Source organism: Hydractinia symbiolongicarpus, chromosome 5 (genome assembly GCF_029227915.1).
Source record: "Hydractinia symbiolongicarpus strain clone_291-10 chromosome 5, HSymV2.1, whole genome shotgun sequence".
Taxonomy (NCBI): domain Eukaryota; kingdom Metazoa; phylum Cnidaria; class Hydrozoa; order Anthoathecata; family Hydractiniidae; genus Hydractinia; species Hydractinia symbiolongicarpus.
Genome location: NC_079879.1, coordinates 16,181,130 through 16,200,663, shown reverse-complemented (window position 1 = coordinate 16,200,663; position 19,534 = coordinate 16,181,130). Strand labels below are relative to the sequence as shown.

General features: G+C 34.9%; 2 protein-coding genes across 3 annotated transcripts; both read right to left on the bottom strand.

Moving 5' to 3' along the window:
* Nucleotides 1-2,807: 2,807 nt before the first annotated feature.
* On the bottom strand, nt 2,808-4,598 carry LOC130644978 (PXMP2/4 family protein 3-like). The gene has a single exon (XM_057450798.1). It carries the CDS (start codon nt 4,549-4,551, stop codon nt 3,883-3,885), a length of 669 nt encoding a protein of 222 aa, XP_057306781.1. The 5' UTR covers nt 4,552-4,598; the 3' UTR covers nt 2,808-3,882.
* Nucleotides 4,599-4,812: 214 nt separating this feature from the next.
* Nucleotides 4,813-19,036, bottom strand: LOC130644977 (serine protease HTRA2, mitochondrial-like). 2 transcript variants are annotated; one of them, XM_057450797.1, is made up of 7 exons: nt 18,934-19,036; nt 15,586-16,139; nt 13,165-13,359; nt 13,029-13,061; nt 12,717-12,897; nt 6,894-7,020; nt 4,813-5,303 (listed from the first exon to the last, which is right to left on the bottom strand). In XM_057450797.1, exons 2-7 carry the CDS (start codon nt 16,111-16,113, stop codon nt 5,132-5,134), a joined length of 1,236 nt encoding a protein of 411 aa, XP_057306780.1. In that variant the 5' UTR covers nt 16,114-16,139; nt 18,934-19,036; the 3' UTR covers nt 4,813-5,131. The 2 variants fall into 2 exon arrangements, with proteins under 2 accessions (XP_057306780.1, XP_057306779.1); XM_057450796.1 differs by lacking the exon at nt 18,934-19,036 and having other exon boundaries at nt 15,586-16,604.
* Between the last annotated feature and the right edge of the window lie 498 nt (nt 19,037-19,534).

Sequence of the window (19,534 nt, the reverse complement as noted above, 5' to 3'; positions counted from 1 at the left end):
AAGTCATTAACCCGTCCATTCCGAAACGGATTTGGTGACCCAGGTTTGGACAACTTACCCAAATTGGTCCCAGGTAGTCCCTAGTTACCCACGCAGGAGATGACGTCAGTTATTTCCACCCGTTTCCAAGTTATTTAGCCTTAGATTTAAAAGTGCAATATAATGGCTTTACTAATCTTAATTAACTTTCCTTTGACGTCAATACTATTTTAACGTTAAAGTTTGGTAAATTACAGAACAATTTTATAGGCGATGTTTTATAGAATTTGTTAAAGGAAATTGTGAAGAATATAATCCACTTTGCAAAAATATAGATATATAGATACTAAATAATAATTTTTTTTCTCATTTGATGTTTCTATCACGTGTTGCTTTTTTATCCAACTTCTCCACATCGGTATGGTATGGACGAAAACTAGAATAAAATAAGGAAACAATTTGTATGGCAGGTTAAACATGCAGGTCATTACAACACTGACACAAAAGCTAAGTCATCAAAATTTCAAGAAAAAACTCACTTTGTACGGCAGGCTAAGCATGCAGGTCATTACAACACTGACACAAAAGCCAAGTCATCAAAATTTCAAGAAAAAACTCACTTTGTACGGCAGGCTAAGCATGCAGGTCATTACAACACGACATGAAAGCCAAGTCATCAAAATCTTTCGATTCTTTTTTTCCTTTTTTCCCGCGTAAATATGTCATATGTTACGTATGAATAGCGCTACCCACTATTAATACGCAGTTTACGTCACATTAAAGTAAGTGCGTGCGAATATACAGTTCCTAAAATATATACAACTTTCCACCGCTATCTCTTTCCGCCATCATTATTGCCCACTAGACCATGTGCCCACAAAATTAAACACTCATAGCTCGCAATGGCTGAGGGTCTTCAACCTCGTCCCCGGATTCCTTTTCTCTTTTGACTACCAAGCCACAAGTAAGAGACAGAGTTCTGGAAGCGATGATGTGAATGGGACAACGAGACAAGTTGCTCGCATTAAAACAATGGGCTACCGAACTACGCGTGTTTTGTTGAATATGTTGCTCCCTGGGGGCTAAAATTAGCACGTCTTTAAAGGCGCGTAATCACCCTTATCGAAAAAAATTAACATATACATTTTATTTAATTATTTCAAAGTTCAGACGGAGTTATGACTTTCCTGAAAATTTGAGGATGTAAAACGTACTAGAAATGGAAATAATGGTACTTTATTATCTTGAATTTATTGTTTGTTTTTTCCAGCCGCCATATTTAACGATCTTGTTGATCTCTTATTCTTGTCTAACTAGTCGTTAGCCCGTGGAAAATCCACGGGTTCGCCCGTCCTTTTTATACCGCATTGCATAGCTAAGCTACCATTTTGCGTGACAGATAGACAGACAGACAGACAGACAGACAGACAGACAGACAGACAGACAGACAGACAGACAGACAGACAGACAGACAGACAGACAGACAGACATATACGGGCATTATAATATAGATAAGCGGGCCGTCGCAAAATGTTTGTGTGAAACCGTAGGTAAACAAACGGCCTTAACTTTAAATGAGCTCTGAGATGGAGTTCGATAAAATCGCTAATATGGTAGGCTCCGTTCACATGCTGTTTTTTTGGCTTGTTTTATCTTTTCAAAACATGGCATGAAAAAGTGGAAAGAAATTTAAGTTCTGTTTAAAAAAGTGCCCGCGCGTAAAAACATCCGTATCACTTTCTCCATTTAGATTTAATTTTCTTCTATTCTATTCGTCATTGTTTTTGGAGACCAGACAAAACAAAAAAGAAAGAAAAAATCACAGCATGCCTCGTGGTTATGAATTATGATAATTAATGCTTATCACGCTCTTTCTTTTTTCCTTAGCTTGACAGGGATTACTGCATATTTTAAGCTAAAATACCCAACGGGGGAGAATGCTCATTGTGATAGTTAAAGGTAGTTGCAGCACTATGGAGATAATTAAATTTAGAGTATGAAAGGGGAAATTCTACAAATTTAGATATTCTAACTGTCTAGATCTGATAATGACTAACTGTTTGAACAAAGGAAAATAATCAAAAAGTAAGACAGCTAGCGAGGCGAAGTCAGTGTTGCAAAGAAGTCTGATTTCAGTTTGTTAAAACGTTTAAATAATAAAGAGTAACACAGAAACTTCGATTGATTTATCTGATTTATCATGTTCGGAACTTTGTGGATACATTTATAAAAGCATTACGATGAAAACACACCTACGGATACTCTCCCTCATTCATTATTTTTTCTGCAATGGAATGAATCCAGCAACCATGTGATCGATTTTGCCGTGCGTTTATTATCGCATGATTCGTGCAATGAAATGCAATGGCGGTTCTGTAGGCGAAGAGAAATTGGGGTGAGTTTGCTATTTCTATGAAACATTCGAACATGTTCTGGTTGTCAGTTTTCAATAAAAATTTCAGGATAATGTTTTCTCATGTATATCTTTTTTACTATAAAATAGATATCTGAAAAAAAGTTGCCTACAGGGTGATTACGCGCCTTTACCAGTACTACGCAAACGACGCTATTGTAATATTGTTATTTAAAAACGTAACTTTTGGTTTCTTTAACATAACGTTACAAAAGAAATGTTACAAAAACGTCTAATCGTATACCGTTTTTATAACGTCACACTAATAACGTTAAAAATACGTCATTTAGTGGCGTGTAAAAAACTTTTTTTTCACAACGTTTATTAAACGTTAAATCTTATGTTTGTCTTAATAACGTTAGAAAAGAAACGTTACAAAAACGTTTAATCGTATACCGTTTTAATAACGTCACACTATTAACGTTAAAAATGCGTCATTTAAGCGGTATTTGAAGAACGTTTTTTTCATACCGTTTTAAAAACGTTTTATTTAGGTTTGTATGGAAAACGCTGCAAAAGAAGCGTTAAATAACGTCATTTTTTGGTTCCGAACGTTGCAACCACAAAAACACTTAAAAATAACGTTATAATAACGTTATGTGCCCACTGGGTCAAAGAAGAGATGGAAGTACTTCGTGGGCAGTGTAAGTCAAAAAGTTACAAAATTAAGCAAAAGAAAGGACCCATGTATGAACCTGATGCATTTTAGCCACATATATTATACTTTATAGAACATTGGAGTATTTTAAACTTTGAATTTGTATATATATTGTTTTATTTTGCGTTTTTCACAGAACACCATTCACCGTCCTTCGTAACTTTTGAAGCGCTGCATATTTTAACTTAAAATTTTCACCAGAGCTTCACATCTATTGGAGCAATGTTTTAAACCAAGAAAATGCTATAAAAAAATAGTTTATTTTCTTATATGAAAATTTCAATTTGTATTTTTTGCATTGTAAAAAAGTGTTTTTATTCAAACATTTATTGATCTAAATTTTGAGGCTACTTCCCCCATGAAACCAAAACGTACAACGTAGGAAATCGAAACCGAAAATAATTGTAGCATTGAAATTGAAATTAGATGCTGAACTAAAAATTAGTAGCCCTGGCATAAGCCAAAAAAGTTAAAAATAGTGGTTAGTCACGTGGATCTTAAGGTTTGATGAAAATAATTTATTAGAATCCTAAAATAAAATCTATAAAATCTATTGCATGCAAAGCACTTTCACCAGTGCCAAAGATATTGGATAGGAATTTGATCAGACGAATCAAAGAGAATAAAGAACCAAAAATTAAGGTTAATTAGCAAACGAAATTGTAAACGATAATATTAGACCATTAATATTACATAGAAAATAAAAAATAATTTGGGTATGTGCTTTTACTAAAATATGGCACGAGATTATGAAAAAATGATGTAAAATCATCTAACTAGGGGAGGGAGGGTGGTGGTCAAAAAAGTGTGTTTCTTACAAAATTAACGTTAATTAAGTATTTATTATTTCACTAACAAGATCAAATACTCGATTGCTTTGCCAATTTTTACTATTCGCTACGACGTCATAAAAATATCCCGTCCAATCTTTCGCAGAATGATGTTTGACGTACGACAGAAACACTGTCCAACAAAATCCAAACATATTATCTATCGTCACACGCAAATGCAGTGGAACGTATCTAATGTTGCAGTATAAGAACGGATAATAAATCAACCAATCCAAGGCGTATGTGACCAAGAATTTATTTTTAATTTCATGTTTTATTTCTTCAACAGTCTCTCCTTCCACAGCTCCGATAAAAGTATAAAACGAAAAATATTCCAATGGCGAAAACATGATCTGGTATAATAAAGCTTGCCTATTCGGAAAGTTCGCAACTGTGGGGATTTTGCTCATTATGCGGTACCAATAATGGCCATACATACCAAAGAGAAAGCCACAACTCGTGAAAGCAATTAATCTTCGTACTTCTGTGGTTTTTCTCTGTTCGAATATTTTTTGTTCAACGAAATCACTAGCGGTGAATAGTGTGGACGTTAACGTAGCGTTTGTTAATACCAAATATTTTTTAAACGAAGTTGTGTATAGCTTTTTGGAGTTTTTGTAGATAAACACATGTATTCTCTTTATACTATGAAGCATTCTGGTGTACAACATTCTTAGAATATATTATACCCTAAAGATAATTACAATAAAAAGCTACACAATTCCCCCTGATATCGTAACAATCCTCTGTAGTGTGAGAGTGGTGTGTAACATCTGAAATAAAATAAAACAAAATGCCCATATTTCAATAAAAGACTTACAGTTCGAAATTATTCAACACACTATTTTTTGAGTTTTAAAACTCAGAAGTTGACTGCAAAATATTAAAGCGAAGATAACTTTTATACCTCGCTTTTACCAAAAACTACTAGCTACTTTGTAACATTTATTAGAAATTCTTTGAACAAAAATATTTTAAATATTTAAAAAATATTATGAACCACGCAAATTACAATTAGGACGGACACTGCATTATATACCCATTAGACGGTCTTCATAAGGTATAGTTAACGACATTGTCACTACACGAGATCATAAACCGTATCATCACTGTCTCATTTCATAGTTTGAAAAATCACACTTTTTTCATATGCAGTAAAAAACACGAGAAAGGAACTTGCATAGTATGTTAACCTGAGCGTCTGCACATAAAATTTAAAATAGTAGCTACTATGTAATCTCCCTCAAAACATTATAGCCTGCTCGTGATTTCAGGTTCTACATTCAGGGTGAGCGTATTTCCGTTGCGTTTTACATTAATGACCATTGTTTCGCCCTTTCGAACTTCTTTATACACGTCAGTTGATGTCTTTACCGGTTTCTTATTGATGGAAATTATGACATCTCTCGCCATCAACCCACCTCTAAAACAATAAGATATACCTTATCGAAATAATTTTTGTGTAAACAAAACAGTCTAAGCATATAAAAGAACCAAATAATACTATATTCTAGAAAATCTTTTATAACTGTTTTTCAGAGTTTTTATAAAAAGAAATTTGCGAGGATCAATTTATGCTAAAAAAAAATTATTTATCTCTTTAATAATAGCCGTATTCTGTCTGTTCAAAATGGTTGCGCGCAGCTTTTTCGGAAAATCCCGGCAAAATCCCGCAGAACCCGATTTTTACGGGACGAAGGAATATGAAATAGACATACGGCCATTTTGAAAGCTGTGGCGTTGAAGTGAAGTTGGTAAGTCTGTTTTTGTCTTTTGAAAGCTGTTTATTTTTGTTTTTTATATGTTTTTACTTGTTAAGGTAAATAAATTGTTACGTTTTTTTGGCACATACAAATCTTGAACTTACCAATTATAAGAATTTGGCTACGAACGTATATATAGATTTCAAGTAAGCTAGCTAACTAGCCTTTTTATTCAGTTTGATATAACAGCTTTTTATCTTAGCCAGTATTATTTCTATTTGCGTTATTTTTACCAATGGGATTTTACTAAGTTGCAACTGGGGGCTTTCTAGCTAGCTGTTTAGCTACCTCTTGCTAAAAAGTGAAAGTAGCCAAATAATACAGTTAGCTAGCTAGCTATAGCTACAACAAAATTTTCAAATCTTTCTTATGCCTAATGAAAATGCAGTTTCGTAGCTACACCTTTTTTATTGTCATAAAAGCGTATTCCTAAAAATAAAATTGCTGAAGGATTTTTGAATGGGGTACCGACGGGCTGTTTTCTGTGTTGTTATTTAAACTGAAGTTGCGACAAAGTTTCTTAGGGCTAAAGTTTCAGTAAAGTTATATTTTCAAAAATACATTACAACTGAAACACTATAATGTTGTGCGCTTTACTCGATTCACGACAACCTGCATACTTCCTAAAGCGCTCCACCTAAATGTGTGACATTGTTTGCGGTTCTTATTACGCGCTTCACTGGGCCATCCAACGCTAGGCGGCCGCACAGTTTTAGGAAATACTGTATACCCGTACTAAAGCGCTCCACCCGACCGTGTAGCACACTCTGCGGTTTTTATTAAGCGCTTCTCAGGGCGTTCAACATCATTTACTTGTGGGTTTCCCGAAATATGCTATATATAAAGGACGGGTGACCCCGTGGATTTTTTAACGGAAGACTGACTATCTATATTATAATACCCGTATACGTCTGTCTGTCTGTCACGCAAAATAGTAGCTTAGTTGCGCAATAGCAATAAGCACTCAATGCATATATAAAAAGGACCGGCAAACCCGTGGATTTTCCGCGGGCTAACGACTAGCAAATTATATATGTCTTTTTACTAGCATCCTCCATTTTTTCTTTTTTAAATCAGATAAAACTTTGCCTAAGTTTTCAACCAAGTATATATACAACCTTTCGCATACTATACTCAATGGAAATTCAACCAAAAAGCTTTCATTTCAACTAAAGCCAGAAAAACTTTTATGAATTAAAGATTTTGACACACAATAAATGGCAAAAATCGGGTGTAACATGCACGCATACCTTTCAGATGGTGATCCAATGTTAACACGAGCAACGAGAACCCCATCGTTGATGTCAGCAAAATATTCCGCGTTCCTTTGCTGCAACTCTCGTACAATTGGTGGGGTGAGGGTCAGCATAGATATACCTATATACAAACACAGTGCGTATAAAATGAATATTAACCACGCCGGCAAACTTTATTTTATGCTGCATTTACGGTTCAATTAGTATAACACAAATCATTCACGACATTTGTCGTTCGAAAAAGCGTATACAAGTAGTGAATCAACTGGGATAAGCTATGATGAAATGGAGAAATAGACTTCAACCTAGCCTATCGTGTGATACAAGATGACAGTGATAATTGTGTGCCTATTGGTGGGAAATTATCTTCAGGCCAAATTATTGACGGTGCAATAGACAATTTTGTCCATGATGAAAATGTGTTCCTTCTGAGGATATTCAAAGAGCTGACATTCCGAAGAAAACTGACCTGTGATTTTTAATTTGGGCAGTTTCACGTGTTCCAACTTTGGGGCCAAAATGTTCAGCAGTTCCATTTCTTACCGCTCAAAGAAGCCTGCTCAAACAGAAATCAGATTGTATCACACAATGTGCATTACCCCGATTATTCCCCACCCAGCTACTATTTACACATGCATGAAAAACTTTCAAGATGTTTTAAAACAGCAAAAGCTGGAGTATGGACCACCGTGGTGCGACGAAGGAGTTTATCGCATTGCGAAAGAACTGCAACTTTTAAAACCACAAAACAACATTTTTATCGGCCTTGGTGGACTTAATATAGAAAATGTATATCTGATGTTCTTGTAATTGGTGATTGTATGCCCATGTTATGTTTAATCACAACACCTTAATCTCTCATTCTAGGTTCTAATTTTTCATGTGGTCAGTATCTACAAGAGTCTGGTATCGACACTATCTATCATGACATTATCTGTCATGAGCGGTAATAAGTATTCTTTTTATATTTCAAACTAAAAATATCTTTCATGTTTATGAACAACTAAAATATACTTGGTTGCATAAAAACTGTATTGTAATTTTTTGTATTTTTTCTTCAAGTAGCAACTACGCGAGAGGAAAACGGGAAATGGCTTCATTCACACATAAGGTGGACGCATTAACTCAAAAATTTGATGATTTTACGGAAAAAGGAATCAATGCCACCGAAAATTTCAAATTTTGGACCATTACGTACAAAAAAACATGGCCCGATTCTGAGAGAGCTCATTTCAAGAATCTGACTGCAGTCTCCATTTCTTAGCAGTTCGTCGTCCTATACCGCTACTCTTTGCTTTTGACAGAGTAAATTACTACGAGGATTGTCTTTCTATCGTAAAATACCCACTGAAAGGGATCAAAAGTCTGTATCAGATATTATTGCATATGTAAAGGAGAAGATGAACACGTTTAGCGTCGAGGAGCCAGTATTAAAGAATATTGCAACTGGATGTCACGTCAACAACAAATTTTAAGACTTTCTTTTGATTTGTTTTGAAATAGGATAAAAAGGATACCAAAGATTGAAAGAATTCTGGTTAGTAAAAAAGAAACACAACTTTTTAGCACAATACCAAAGTTGAAGCCAAAAACTACGACGGTAAAATGTATTGCTAACGATGGCAAGAAAAAAACAACGACATTCATGAGAACAATCGAAGTTACAAGGTTGCGTGGTTATGATATGCGGTACCTTGTAGAGTTTGAGCTATAGGTTCCTTTTTACCTTACCTAAGGATGGATTAATGAGGAAAACAGTGAAGTCTGACTTATCGCAGAAAATAAAGAAAAAGTTAAAAACCAGCTGTCCAGAATATGTCCCAAACGATGGAGAAAAAAACATGATTATTTTCAACTTCATGTCTTACTTGAAAAAGGTTCCAATCAAAAAGCATAAATTTAGGAGATATGAAAATATGTTAGGCCATATGTGGCACATAGCTGCATCCTGTGACATAAATGAGTTCACAAATTTGGTTATCACTTCAATCTCTGGAAGCGCCGAAATTTGCACGAATTATGGGTTGTCATATGGGAAATCAGGAAGCAAAGAAGCAATTCTGATCCATTAAATCATCAAGCAAATGGATGACGATGTCATTGATGTTGTACCAGCAGTACATGCCTTGAGCGGTTAGTGTACTTTATCTTGTTTTTACCTCAAAGTATATATTTCATTCTAATGTATCTTGTCTTACATAATACAAGTAACAATGCATATTTTGCATAAGAATTTTATTTATAGGTTGTGATACGACAAGCATAATTGGAACAAAACTCGCTGCATTAAATACTGCACATAACTGTGAATTTTAACTGTTAAACCGTTTGGGCAAAGATTCTACAAATGAAATGATCATATTATTATTATTATTTTGAATATTTGTACAGGATGGATGATGGATCTGCTGTGTCCTTCGTACGCACATGCGTGTTAAGTATTTTTTTTATCTGAAGTTGTTCTTTAGGTCAGAAATAAGCAAAAAAATAGGTGCCAAAAAATTTAGGTGACGTCATCACTTTTACATTCAGCTAAAAAATAATTTCGAAATTATATGTCATAATATGTTTGGTCAGAAAGAGGATGATCAATAAAACGTAAACACCGTATGCTGAAAATGTATCGTTCCTGAGTTATTAACATTTAAAGTTTGTATAAAAACCAGCCCGTGAATTTACTGACCAAGAATAAAAATGACTATAACTTTGTGCTTTTCATTTATGCTCTTTTTGTGCTGAATTTTGGCAAAGTGTTAAAACCTTTCCATCAACTAGCATTTCATTCCGATTTCACATATTGCAAAGTTATTATTAATGTGATATCTAGTATAACACACCATTTGAAATTGATGAAGTAGATCTGGTTCCAACAGTTTACGGATATCAAGAAAATGACGAACGCATCCTCGAGCCAATTATTTCTTCTGAGTAAAATTTTTCCAGATAATTTTCCTTCTTCTTGCAAGAAATATGTACGTGACCTCGTTTGTCGATGCAGGCAGTTGCAACTTTAATGTTGTGGATATTGTAATTGTGGAGATACTTGTACCAACCCAACAAGTACAAGAAAGTATTTATGACATTTGTGATATTGATGTAATTGTACGAAATATTATTAGAGTTAAACCAAAACAGGGCAGTAATTTTTTTGATCCTTTTGATCATTACCTGGTCAAATTCAAATTCAAAAGCCCTCTACAACAAACTTTATACGAGACTGTTCTCAGCCCCCAGAGTAGAATGAATACCCTCGATATTTCGAACTTTTATTTATGCAGAATTCTGGAAAATAAGAAATTAGAAAACAAGTTTTTTTCTATTAAATATCACCATTTATAAAACTTCTTCTAGTTTGCTTAACATTTGCTTACTACCAGTGAATGTAATTGTGCAGGGAACTTCCATCTCCTTTCCTTTTTCTTTGTTCAAAACCTTCCCATTTACAGTACAGTCTGAATGTAATTTACCGCGGACGCGAAACTTGCAAGAATAGTTACACAGAACAATAGCATTGCGATAGCTTTTGTTTTTTTAAGAAAATAATTGCCTCGCTGATAAACAATGACCTTACGCGATCGATTGTTTAATCACAATAGGCTGCAAGATCATTTTTAGCAATCTATTTTGCGCGAAATTTTTTGAAAATTTTAATTGCAGTAATTAAGCGTTTTTTTGGATCGCATTTTAAAAGTTTATAAACGAAAAGCGGCGATAGAAATGTTTTTTTAGATCGCATTTTAAAAGTTTAAAATCAAAAAGCGGCGATAGAAATGTTTTTTAGATCGCTTTTTATAAGTTTGAAAATGAATAGCGGCGATAGAAATGTTTTTTTAGAGCAGCGATAGAAATGTTTTTTTAGATCGCATTTTAAAAGTTTAAAAACGAAAAGCGGCGATAGAAATGTTTTTATAGATCGCTTTTTAAAAGTTAAAAACGAATAGCGGCGATAGAAAGGTTTTTTTTAGATCGCATTTTAAAAAATTCGAAAAGCGGCATTTAATAGTTGTGAACAATGCTTCTCGTATGTTTCTTAGATTAAGCACGCTGGAATCTTTTTAAGTAATTAAATCAACAATACATTCTCGCCCAATGTATTATAAAATTTCGCAAAAGATTTTTATTATTTAATTACTTTACGCTAATACTTAAGGGAATAGCTTGTCAATACATTTACACAATGCATCTCGCTATTAGAAGAAATATAATTGCTCCGATATTTCTTCGCGAGCGCATTGTTTTTTAACACGCAAATATAAACTCGCAAAACGCTCAAGGGATTTAATTATAACAAAAGACAAACGACTGCCGTCTTCCACGCAAAGGTGTGATATTAGCGTGTACGCGTTAGATTACATTCAGACTGTACTGTACTTCACTGTTGCCATATTGCAAACATCTGGTCTCAGAAAAAAGAAGACAGTTTTCGCAAACTTACTGCTTTTCCCTTTCATCAAATGTCTAACAAGTCTGAAGCACAATAAAAGAAAAAATCCGAATTCGAACGCTTTGAAAATTTAAAAGTTTTACGTTTTATCAATTGCATGCATTAGATTTTATAACGAAAGAAATATGTCCACGTCGCAAAAGAAAAAAAAAATTTCCATTGAAGACAAATTCAAGGCGTTAGAAGAAATAGAAAGTGGGCAACCTAAGTAATTAGTAGCTCAAAGTGCTGCGGGTGAAAAACTACCACATGTCAGTGGAAAAGTAAAAAATCCAAGATGTTTTAAGAAAGTGAAGTCCTTACCGTGTATGTACAAGGCACAAACAAAAAGTTGGATGGATTCTGACATTATCACATATTGGATCAAGCAGTTGCTCAGAATTGTAAAGTAGCATTTATTGTTGATAATTGTCCTGCACACCCACATGTGCCTGGGTTAATGGCCATGAATCTTATCTATTTACCTACAAATACAACCTTTGTAACACAGCCTATGGATCAAGGCGTTATACAATCCTTAAAAGCTAAATATCGTGTCGAAGTAATCCGCAAGTGCATCAACGCTACCGGGTGCAAGAAAGAATTGCCACACCTCACCATACTGGATGCCATGTTTATGCTCGAGGTTTGATGGTTGTGTCTGGAAGTGTAGACCATCGTTAGTTGCTTCAAAAAGGCGGGGATTTCAATACAAAGTCAATTGAGTTCAATCCAGGAAACTGATGATCTGTTTTCACAACTGACGGAAGTGTTAGACGAATTGAGAGCTCTTAGCCTTACTGCTGAGACCTTTATTACCACAGATGAGGAAATGGCAACTTCGATTCAGTCTTTGCCAAGTGATGAGGAACTGCTGCACCAGTTCGTTAACGACGATGTTGAGATATTTGATGATGAGAGTGACAAAATGGAATCCACAGAGAAAAAGCAGCCGAGCAAAAAGGTGTTATTTGAGGCAATAGACTTGATTGAAAATTTTTCTCTTTTTCAAAACGATCACATTGCTAACCAATTGCAAAAACATACCGCACAGCTTAACCAATTGCTTACATTATCGTCATGCAAGAAAAAAAGTACGATTTAAAGTTATTTTACCAGTGTAACTGATGAATAATGTTATTGAAACAAAGGTGCAACACGTATATTTAGGGTTTTTTAGAAATTCGACCCTTTTATCTGAATACTTAGATTTTTCGAACCCCTGATTTTTCGAACTATTATATCGAATCTTGGGAGTTCGAAAAATCGGGGTTAAACTGTTTTGCAATTGCATACTCTACGAAAACTAAAGAGAAAATGACTGTTAGTGTGTATAAAACTTTGTAATTGTAACACATAATTTGATCATATAATAATAACAAATAAAATGATACCTATATAAAACTTTTGATCTCGCTTTCCTCTTTCAGAGGAAACATCGCCTTTTTGTTTGGTATGCTTTTCTTTACTCATAGCACCTTCAAGAAATTCTGCGGCAACGTCAGATGGGATGGCAAATGAAATACCAGCAGCTTGTTGAACAGTGATGCAATTGATACCTATTACTTCGCCATCCTGAAAATAGTAAAACATTTATAACCTAATGTTTCTTTATCCTTCGAGTGACCCCTGAAGACTTTAAAATGAATGATCACCTCCCAATAACCCTAAAATTAAATAGCAATCAGTGTAATTTTTTTACTTACTAAGTTTATCAAAGGTCCACCCGAATTTCCAATCTAAAGGATAATATAGTTTACACATTGTCTTAACAACATGTGCATAATACAAAAAATTGCAAAACAGCAACAACAACAAATATATACAAACATCAAAACTCACATTGATGGGTGCATCAGTTTGTATATATACATTATCATTTCGTCTTATTCCAATATCTCCACTAGCTCTGTGCAAAGAGCTAACGATACCAGCTGTCACAGTGTTGCTCAATCGCAGCGGACTACCTAACGCAGCCACCCATTCGCCTGCTCTAACTCTTGATGACGTACCAAGTTTAACATGTGGAAACAATTTCTAAATATAACTAGAATCTGCTCAATTTAAAGTTACAGGTCGATTTCTTGCAAATATTTTGCTTTAGGGGCATCTAATAATAACGTACACCCAAATTCACTATTTTTACGCCCTCCCCCCTAATACCACCCACCCACCACCACCTTTGTTATGTAATATTTCGAATCTTAAGACCATCTATTCATTTCCTATAGTACCAAACAACTTCATGTAACAGATAATCAGGCAAACTAGTGCTCTAATATGAGAAAAAATAATTTTTCTAGTCTTTAGTATCATTTTGAAAGAGTATGTACTTCTTGATGTGTATGCATTTTGATATTAATTCTGATCGCGTATTTAGTAAGTTTTTATTATCGTACATTGCGATTTCCAGTGTCTCTGCTAAACACAAATTGTGTTTAATCGCTTTGGAATTAGGGACAAGTTCATTACATTGTCCGATTATTTTCCATGTGATTAATGGTATGTAATTTTTATCTTCTATACGCCATACTTCTTTTAAAAGTTTCGTGTCTTTTTTGTATGTAGCTGTGTTGAAGGATTTTTTGTGGTTGGCATATTTTTGTTTAAACGTTGTTGCTGCTGGACCAATGTAAACCTTGCGCTCATAGTTGGGGATGTTTGAATTTATGGTTGCTTTATAGATAATGTTTTTTGTTAAACATTTATTTTCAACTGGGCATTGTTCCTTTTTAATACAATTACAATTTCTATCCATTACTTTATTACAGTGCAGCTGTAAGAAACTTTTATGTTGTTGCGATTAAATAATTTGTGGAGCTTATTTTGTTTCGTGAAATGTTTGTCTATGAGAAGCAAGAACATTTCCCGAAACAAAATAAGCTCCACAAAATATTTAATTGCAACAACATAAAAGTTTCTTACAGCACCACAAAAAACATGAAAGCCTATATAAAGCCTATATATATAGAAATAATTGCCCGAAACAGTTCCACTGGTATCTACTGATGAGTCATCAGGTGTTTTCTTATTCATTTTGTTGTTCTTTTCCTTTTTTCAAAAAACAGGTTGCGGAAAGGTACACATGGCAAAACTTTTGTTCGGAAATGGTTATTCAAATATAAAAAATACAAAAAAACAGTAAAAACTATAAAATTTAAATAAAAATCCAATTTTCATCTTCTTTTTCTAAAATGACAGATAATAACTTATCTTTACTATATATATATATATATTAAGGGCCAATTATTTAGCACACAGCATGACATTTTTGGTACTTTTGCAGAAGTCTAGAGGCAAGAAGCAATTTCAAGACGTGGATCATACACCAAAATAACTAAAAATGTACGTAATACATAAAAACTTTTTGTTACATAACAAAAAAGCTTTGCCAGTACTCCCCCCTCTGTGTCTTCTTAACCCTATTCGGTCCGGGGGGGGGGGGGGGGGGGGGGGGGTGGGGGTGGGGGGGCAGAGTCCGCCCCCCCCTGACGTTTTTTTTTTAATAACTCCTGATTGCTTTCTTATATGGCTATGATACTTACTGAGTTTTAACATTTATCTATTAGACACCTGCATGCTAAATTTTTAGGTCCCATACCATTCAGAGGCTTTGATATTGGCCATTACTCGAAACTACCCCTAAAATCTTTATGAAATTCTTATAATAGGGAAAATATAATAACTCCTGTTAGGATTATCCTTAGAACTTAAAACTTGCAACACAACTTTGTTTCGTCAAGAAGAATCATTTTGAATAATTTTGACACGTGACTAATCCGATTTCCCGATTTTGTCGAATTTTACCCGAAAATCTGGAAAAAACGGATTTTTGGTCAATTTTTGGCAATTTTTTATTCGATCCATGTAAAAACCGGAAGATATGTTAAAAACATTTTATTTAGCTTTCAGAAACTTCAAACAGAATGTAAAAATTCGCTCTATAATTAATATTTTAAGCAGATAGTGGCATTTTTAACAATTTTCAAGCTTCTGATGACATCACAGAAAATGTGCTGACGCAAGCAAAAATTTATTGCCACCATTTTGTTCCTTTTATGACGTACTATAAGTGTGCCAAGTTTGATTCAATTTGAACAATCCTATGAAAAGTTATTGAGGGGGGGCCGGAATCCGCCCCCCCCCCCCCCCCCCCCCCCCCGTCAAAGTATGTTCGAAAAACCCCGGACCGAATAGGGTTAAACATGGTGAAATACACCAAAGCTTGGGACTATACACAAGGCTGATCAAACATCAACAAACCTTATTGTTACTTATTAATTTCACTGCAGCTAGATCTGATTCGTCATCTACATCAATAACTACTCCTTTGTATGTGTCTCCATTCGAAAGACGAACCTCGACAGCTGCAGAATTGCTTATGACATGTGCATTAGTTAATACCATCCCTTCTGCTGTGACGATGAATCCAGAACCACTACTGACAGTTGTTTGTATATTTTGATACTGATTCCTAACATTTGCTATAACCTCGATGTACACAACAGCTGGTGCTACGAATTCTACCGCATCAGCAATAAAATTGTACATTTTAGATTTCTTTCTTTTGTCATCTATTTTTGTATCTGTTGCTGCCATTACCGTATTAACTAAATTCATTTTCTCCAGAGTATTTTCATGCTTTTCTTGCAAGTATAAGGTTGATAAAGCAATTGTGTTTAATGCAGCCAATGTAAGTAATTTACATCTATTTTCACAAGTAATCAAGAAATTAACTGGGTTGTTAATGTATTTCAAAGATATTCTTCCTAATTTTACCATCCATCTCATAATTAATTGTATTATGCTTCTAATACCTAAGAAAAACATTATATATATATAGAGAGAGAGTGAGCGTGTTTTACATTGCTAGCCTCACAAATATCGATATACCCTGTACCCTGTCTTTTATTTCCAGGAGGGCCCATGGCTTACATGGGGGAGTCCTAGAGTATTTAATCCTCATTTTAAGCTATGCAGACCCTAAAAGGATCTGCGCTCTACAAGACAATTCTCTGCCACATCCAATAGTGCACACCGTGTGGCATCTTCTTGATTTCCCTCACATGGCTTGGGTTAACCTAGGGCTATGGTAACATTCACTCGCCCATATTGAATCACTGCTAAGTGCGAGATGCATAACCAGTAGGCAGGTATAAGGTTTGTTTTATCCATCGAAATAAATTCTGCGAAACAAGCCACACAACACTTTATCTAACAAATAAAATGCTAAAGTTACATATAATTTTGCCAGCAAAACATCATTGAAAAATATAAATATTATGATGTTATGAACAAGTCATCGATGGGCAATCGAAATCATTTTAACATATATACATACGAGCTACAAACATATAAATGAAAATAAACAGTCTCTTACAAGCTTGGAAAAATACAAGAACAAAGGCTCATAAAACAAAGTAAAGGCTATATAAAACATAAAACATGTTATATAGTAAGGGTATAATCTGCTGAATGATAAAACGCAACAATAGCAAAAGTCTAGGTGGTAGTTGAAGTGCCAAAGTGAATAGGTGTGGAAAAATAAATAAATACATATATAGAAAAAAATTACGATAAATGTTATCCAATAACCTGTTGGGCGGACACATGCTGCGCCAGGGGCATATGTAGGTAAGGATACATAAAAGTACTGAAAAGCAGGAATTTATAACTCTAAAAGTACCTGCTTCATATAAAAAACAAATAGCCCAAAAGAAGGCATTGTGAAATTTAAATTAAGACTAGGTCGTATACGAATAAGAAAATCAGGCAAAATTGGCAACATTGGCTGTGGAAAGGTAGGCCCAGTCAGGGGACACATGTGATCCCACAAGGCATCAGAATGAGGAAGTAAATGTATATACAAGCCGAAAAAGTCCACAAGGCAAATAGCCCAAAAGAAGGCAACGTGAAATTTAAATTAAGACTAGGTCGCATACGAATAAGAAAATCAGGCAAAATTGGCAACATCGGCTGTGGAAGGGTAGGCCTGGTCAGGGGACACATGTGATCGCACGCGGCCACACACACGAAAAAAAATTAAGTGAGCGATGGTGCTCCGGCTAAGTCACGTCTTCCTATTATTCGTTCTCGGCTTAACCTAAATTGTAGCTTTCATGCTTCACTTTGGGCTGTTTGTTTAGTTTCATTTTTTGGTCTGTTCCGTAAGTCACATTTATTGCCGGCATCTTCTACGATATTTAATCCGCTCAAACAACTAGTTCGGTCTGATTTTACTTTTCATGATCACCATATTCTCATTCTAGTTAGATGGAGTAAGACCATCCAACTGGGACAGCGCACAATTACTGTTCCACTGGTGGCTATTCCTTCTTCTCCTCTTTTCCAGTTCGGGCTATTTTGCATGCTTTTTCTCTCACTCCAGGTGTTCTGCCTGATGCTTAAGCCTTTTATTGGTGCAAATCCTCGATGCTATCCAACACTATATTGACATATCGCACTTTTTGTCCGTTATGAAAAAAGTGTTGACAGAGTTAGGGTGTTCTACCTCCCAAAATGGTACCCACTCGTTTCGCCGTGGGGGTGCTACCTTTGCTTTAGAGGCAGGTGTTCCCCTGGATGTCATATCCTTATTGGGGGACTGGAAATCTGATAGTATGTTTCTCTACCTTCACCTGCCTTTTGCCCAGCGGTCGCGGTTTTCTGCCCAATGACTTATGGCATCACACCTTGCATGACATATTTTATTTTATTTTCTACTACTACTTTGGATTTGGATTCTATGTTTTCACATATTTTACGTTGTGCGATTAATTGCATTCTGCTTGTGAACATGATTGATAAACATAAAAAAATTCTGTTGGGAATATCATTAACTTTTTTTTCTTTATTTTTCTTTTTGCACGCGCCAGTCTCTACACGGGGGTAACCCAAAGAATACGTCATTGCATAAATTGCGCATATTAATGTTTTTACCCAGTCCTTTTCCGCGTTCAAAGTTCAGTAAAGATGGCGATTGAGAATGGCATGGTCAAGTAAACAAATTCAGTTTAAACTTATGAAAGACAATTTTGGTTGTATTTTAATACTTTTTTTTTTACTTTTGTGCCGAGATGTAACAAATATCAAGTTTTAATTTTTTACCGGGCAGTAGCTACCTTTAACTAATTTCAAAATATTTTATGGCGTTTGTCTATCACATTGAGTATTGCATTTTCTTTGTAGACTTTTTTGAATGTTAACATTTTCCGCGATAAGCCCTTTCTGCCTCAACAATTGCGTGGCATGAAAAAAGATGCAGGCACTAGGTGAATTGAGGTCCTTTTTAGTCTGTTTCTTCGCGCGAAGGTATCATTACGACTTTATATGATTATATGTCAATCAGAAGTTATATATCTATTTACAATTGATAATAGTTTAAAGCCTCGTAAATATTTCCGTAGAAAGAAATGGACTGAAATAAATTTATAAAATCTAGCTATGTGCATCTAATAGCTAGTAGCTAAACTTCTGCATAAATTCCGTCAAAAGATAAATTTCTGCATAACTTTTTAGATTTTATTTTACTACCCATGTGGAGCTCTTACGCTAATCCCTAGCGTGACTAGATATTTCATTGACTACAACAATGCAGAAAAGTAAACGTACCTAGCTAGGTAGTTGAAAAGTTGGTTAGGTTAGTTCAGCGGCGAGTTGGCACCTACCATTTTTGCGGAGAGGAGCGGAGCCTATTTCCTCATTAAAGGTTGCCTCCGAAGTTATAACAAGTTCATCTTAATTGAAAGAAACCATTAAAACATTATAGAAAAAAGTATTATTTAATGATTTACTTGCAAAATAAAAGCATAAACACAATTTACTTATTCCATGTTTTCATAAAACCTTGTGCTTCGACCGCCATTATTGCAGCATTAAAAACACGCTTCAAAATCTTGATAAAAACATCAGGATACCTCCTGACGTCACAAGAGCCAAAACCACAGACTGTCTTGCAGCTTAAAAACGACGAAGCGAGATTTCTATATGAAATTAATTATTAAGAAGTTGTTCCGCTATCACAATTCTAATTAGCTTTAAAAATATTTTCTTTTTCATATTGTACACATGATTTTTGATTGGGTGTCCCTACTCTCCAGTGGAGGATTCGAAGTATCGTATGTAGAGAAAGGATGTTGTGTGGGTAAAGAGATGACCTAAGAAACAAGGGCTTCATCAGACGCACAGGCCTTGTTTCTTATACCACTTTCTG

Coding starts and splice junctions, on each gene's coding strand:
- LOC130644978 (XM_057450798.1), bottom strand. CDS start 4,551: ATGTTGTACACCAGAATGCTTCATAGTATAAAGAGAATACATGTGTTT.
- LOC130644977 (XM_057450796.1), bottom strand. CDS start 16,152: ATGTTTTTCTTAGGTATTAGAAGCATAATACAATTAATTATGAGATGG. Junction 13,062..13,164: donor AAACTGATGCACCCATCAAT/GTGAGTTTTGAT, acceptor ATTATCCTTTAG/ATTGGAAATTCGGGTGGACC. Junction 12,898..13,028: donor GTGGACCTTTGATAAACTTA/GTAAGTAAAAAA, acceptor TACTATTTTCAG/GATGGCGAAGTAATAGGTAT.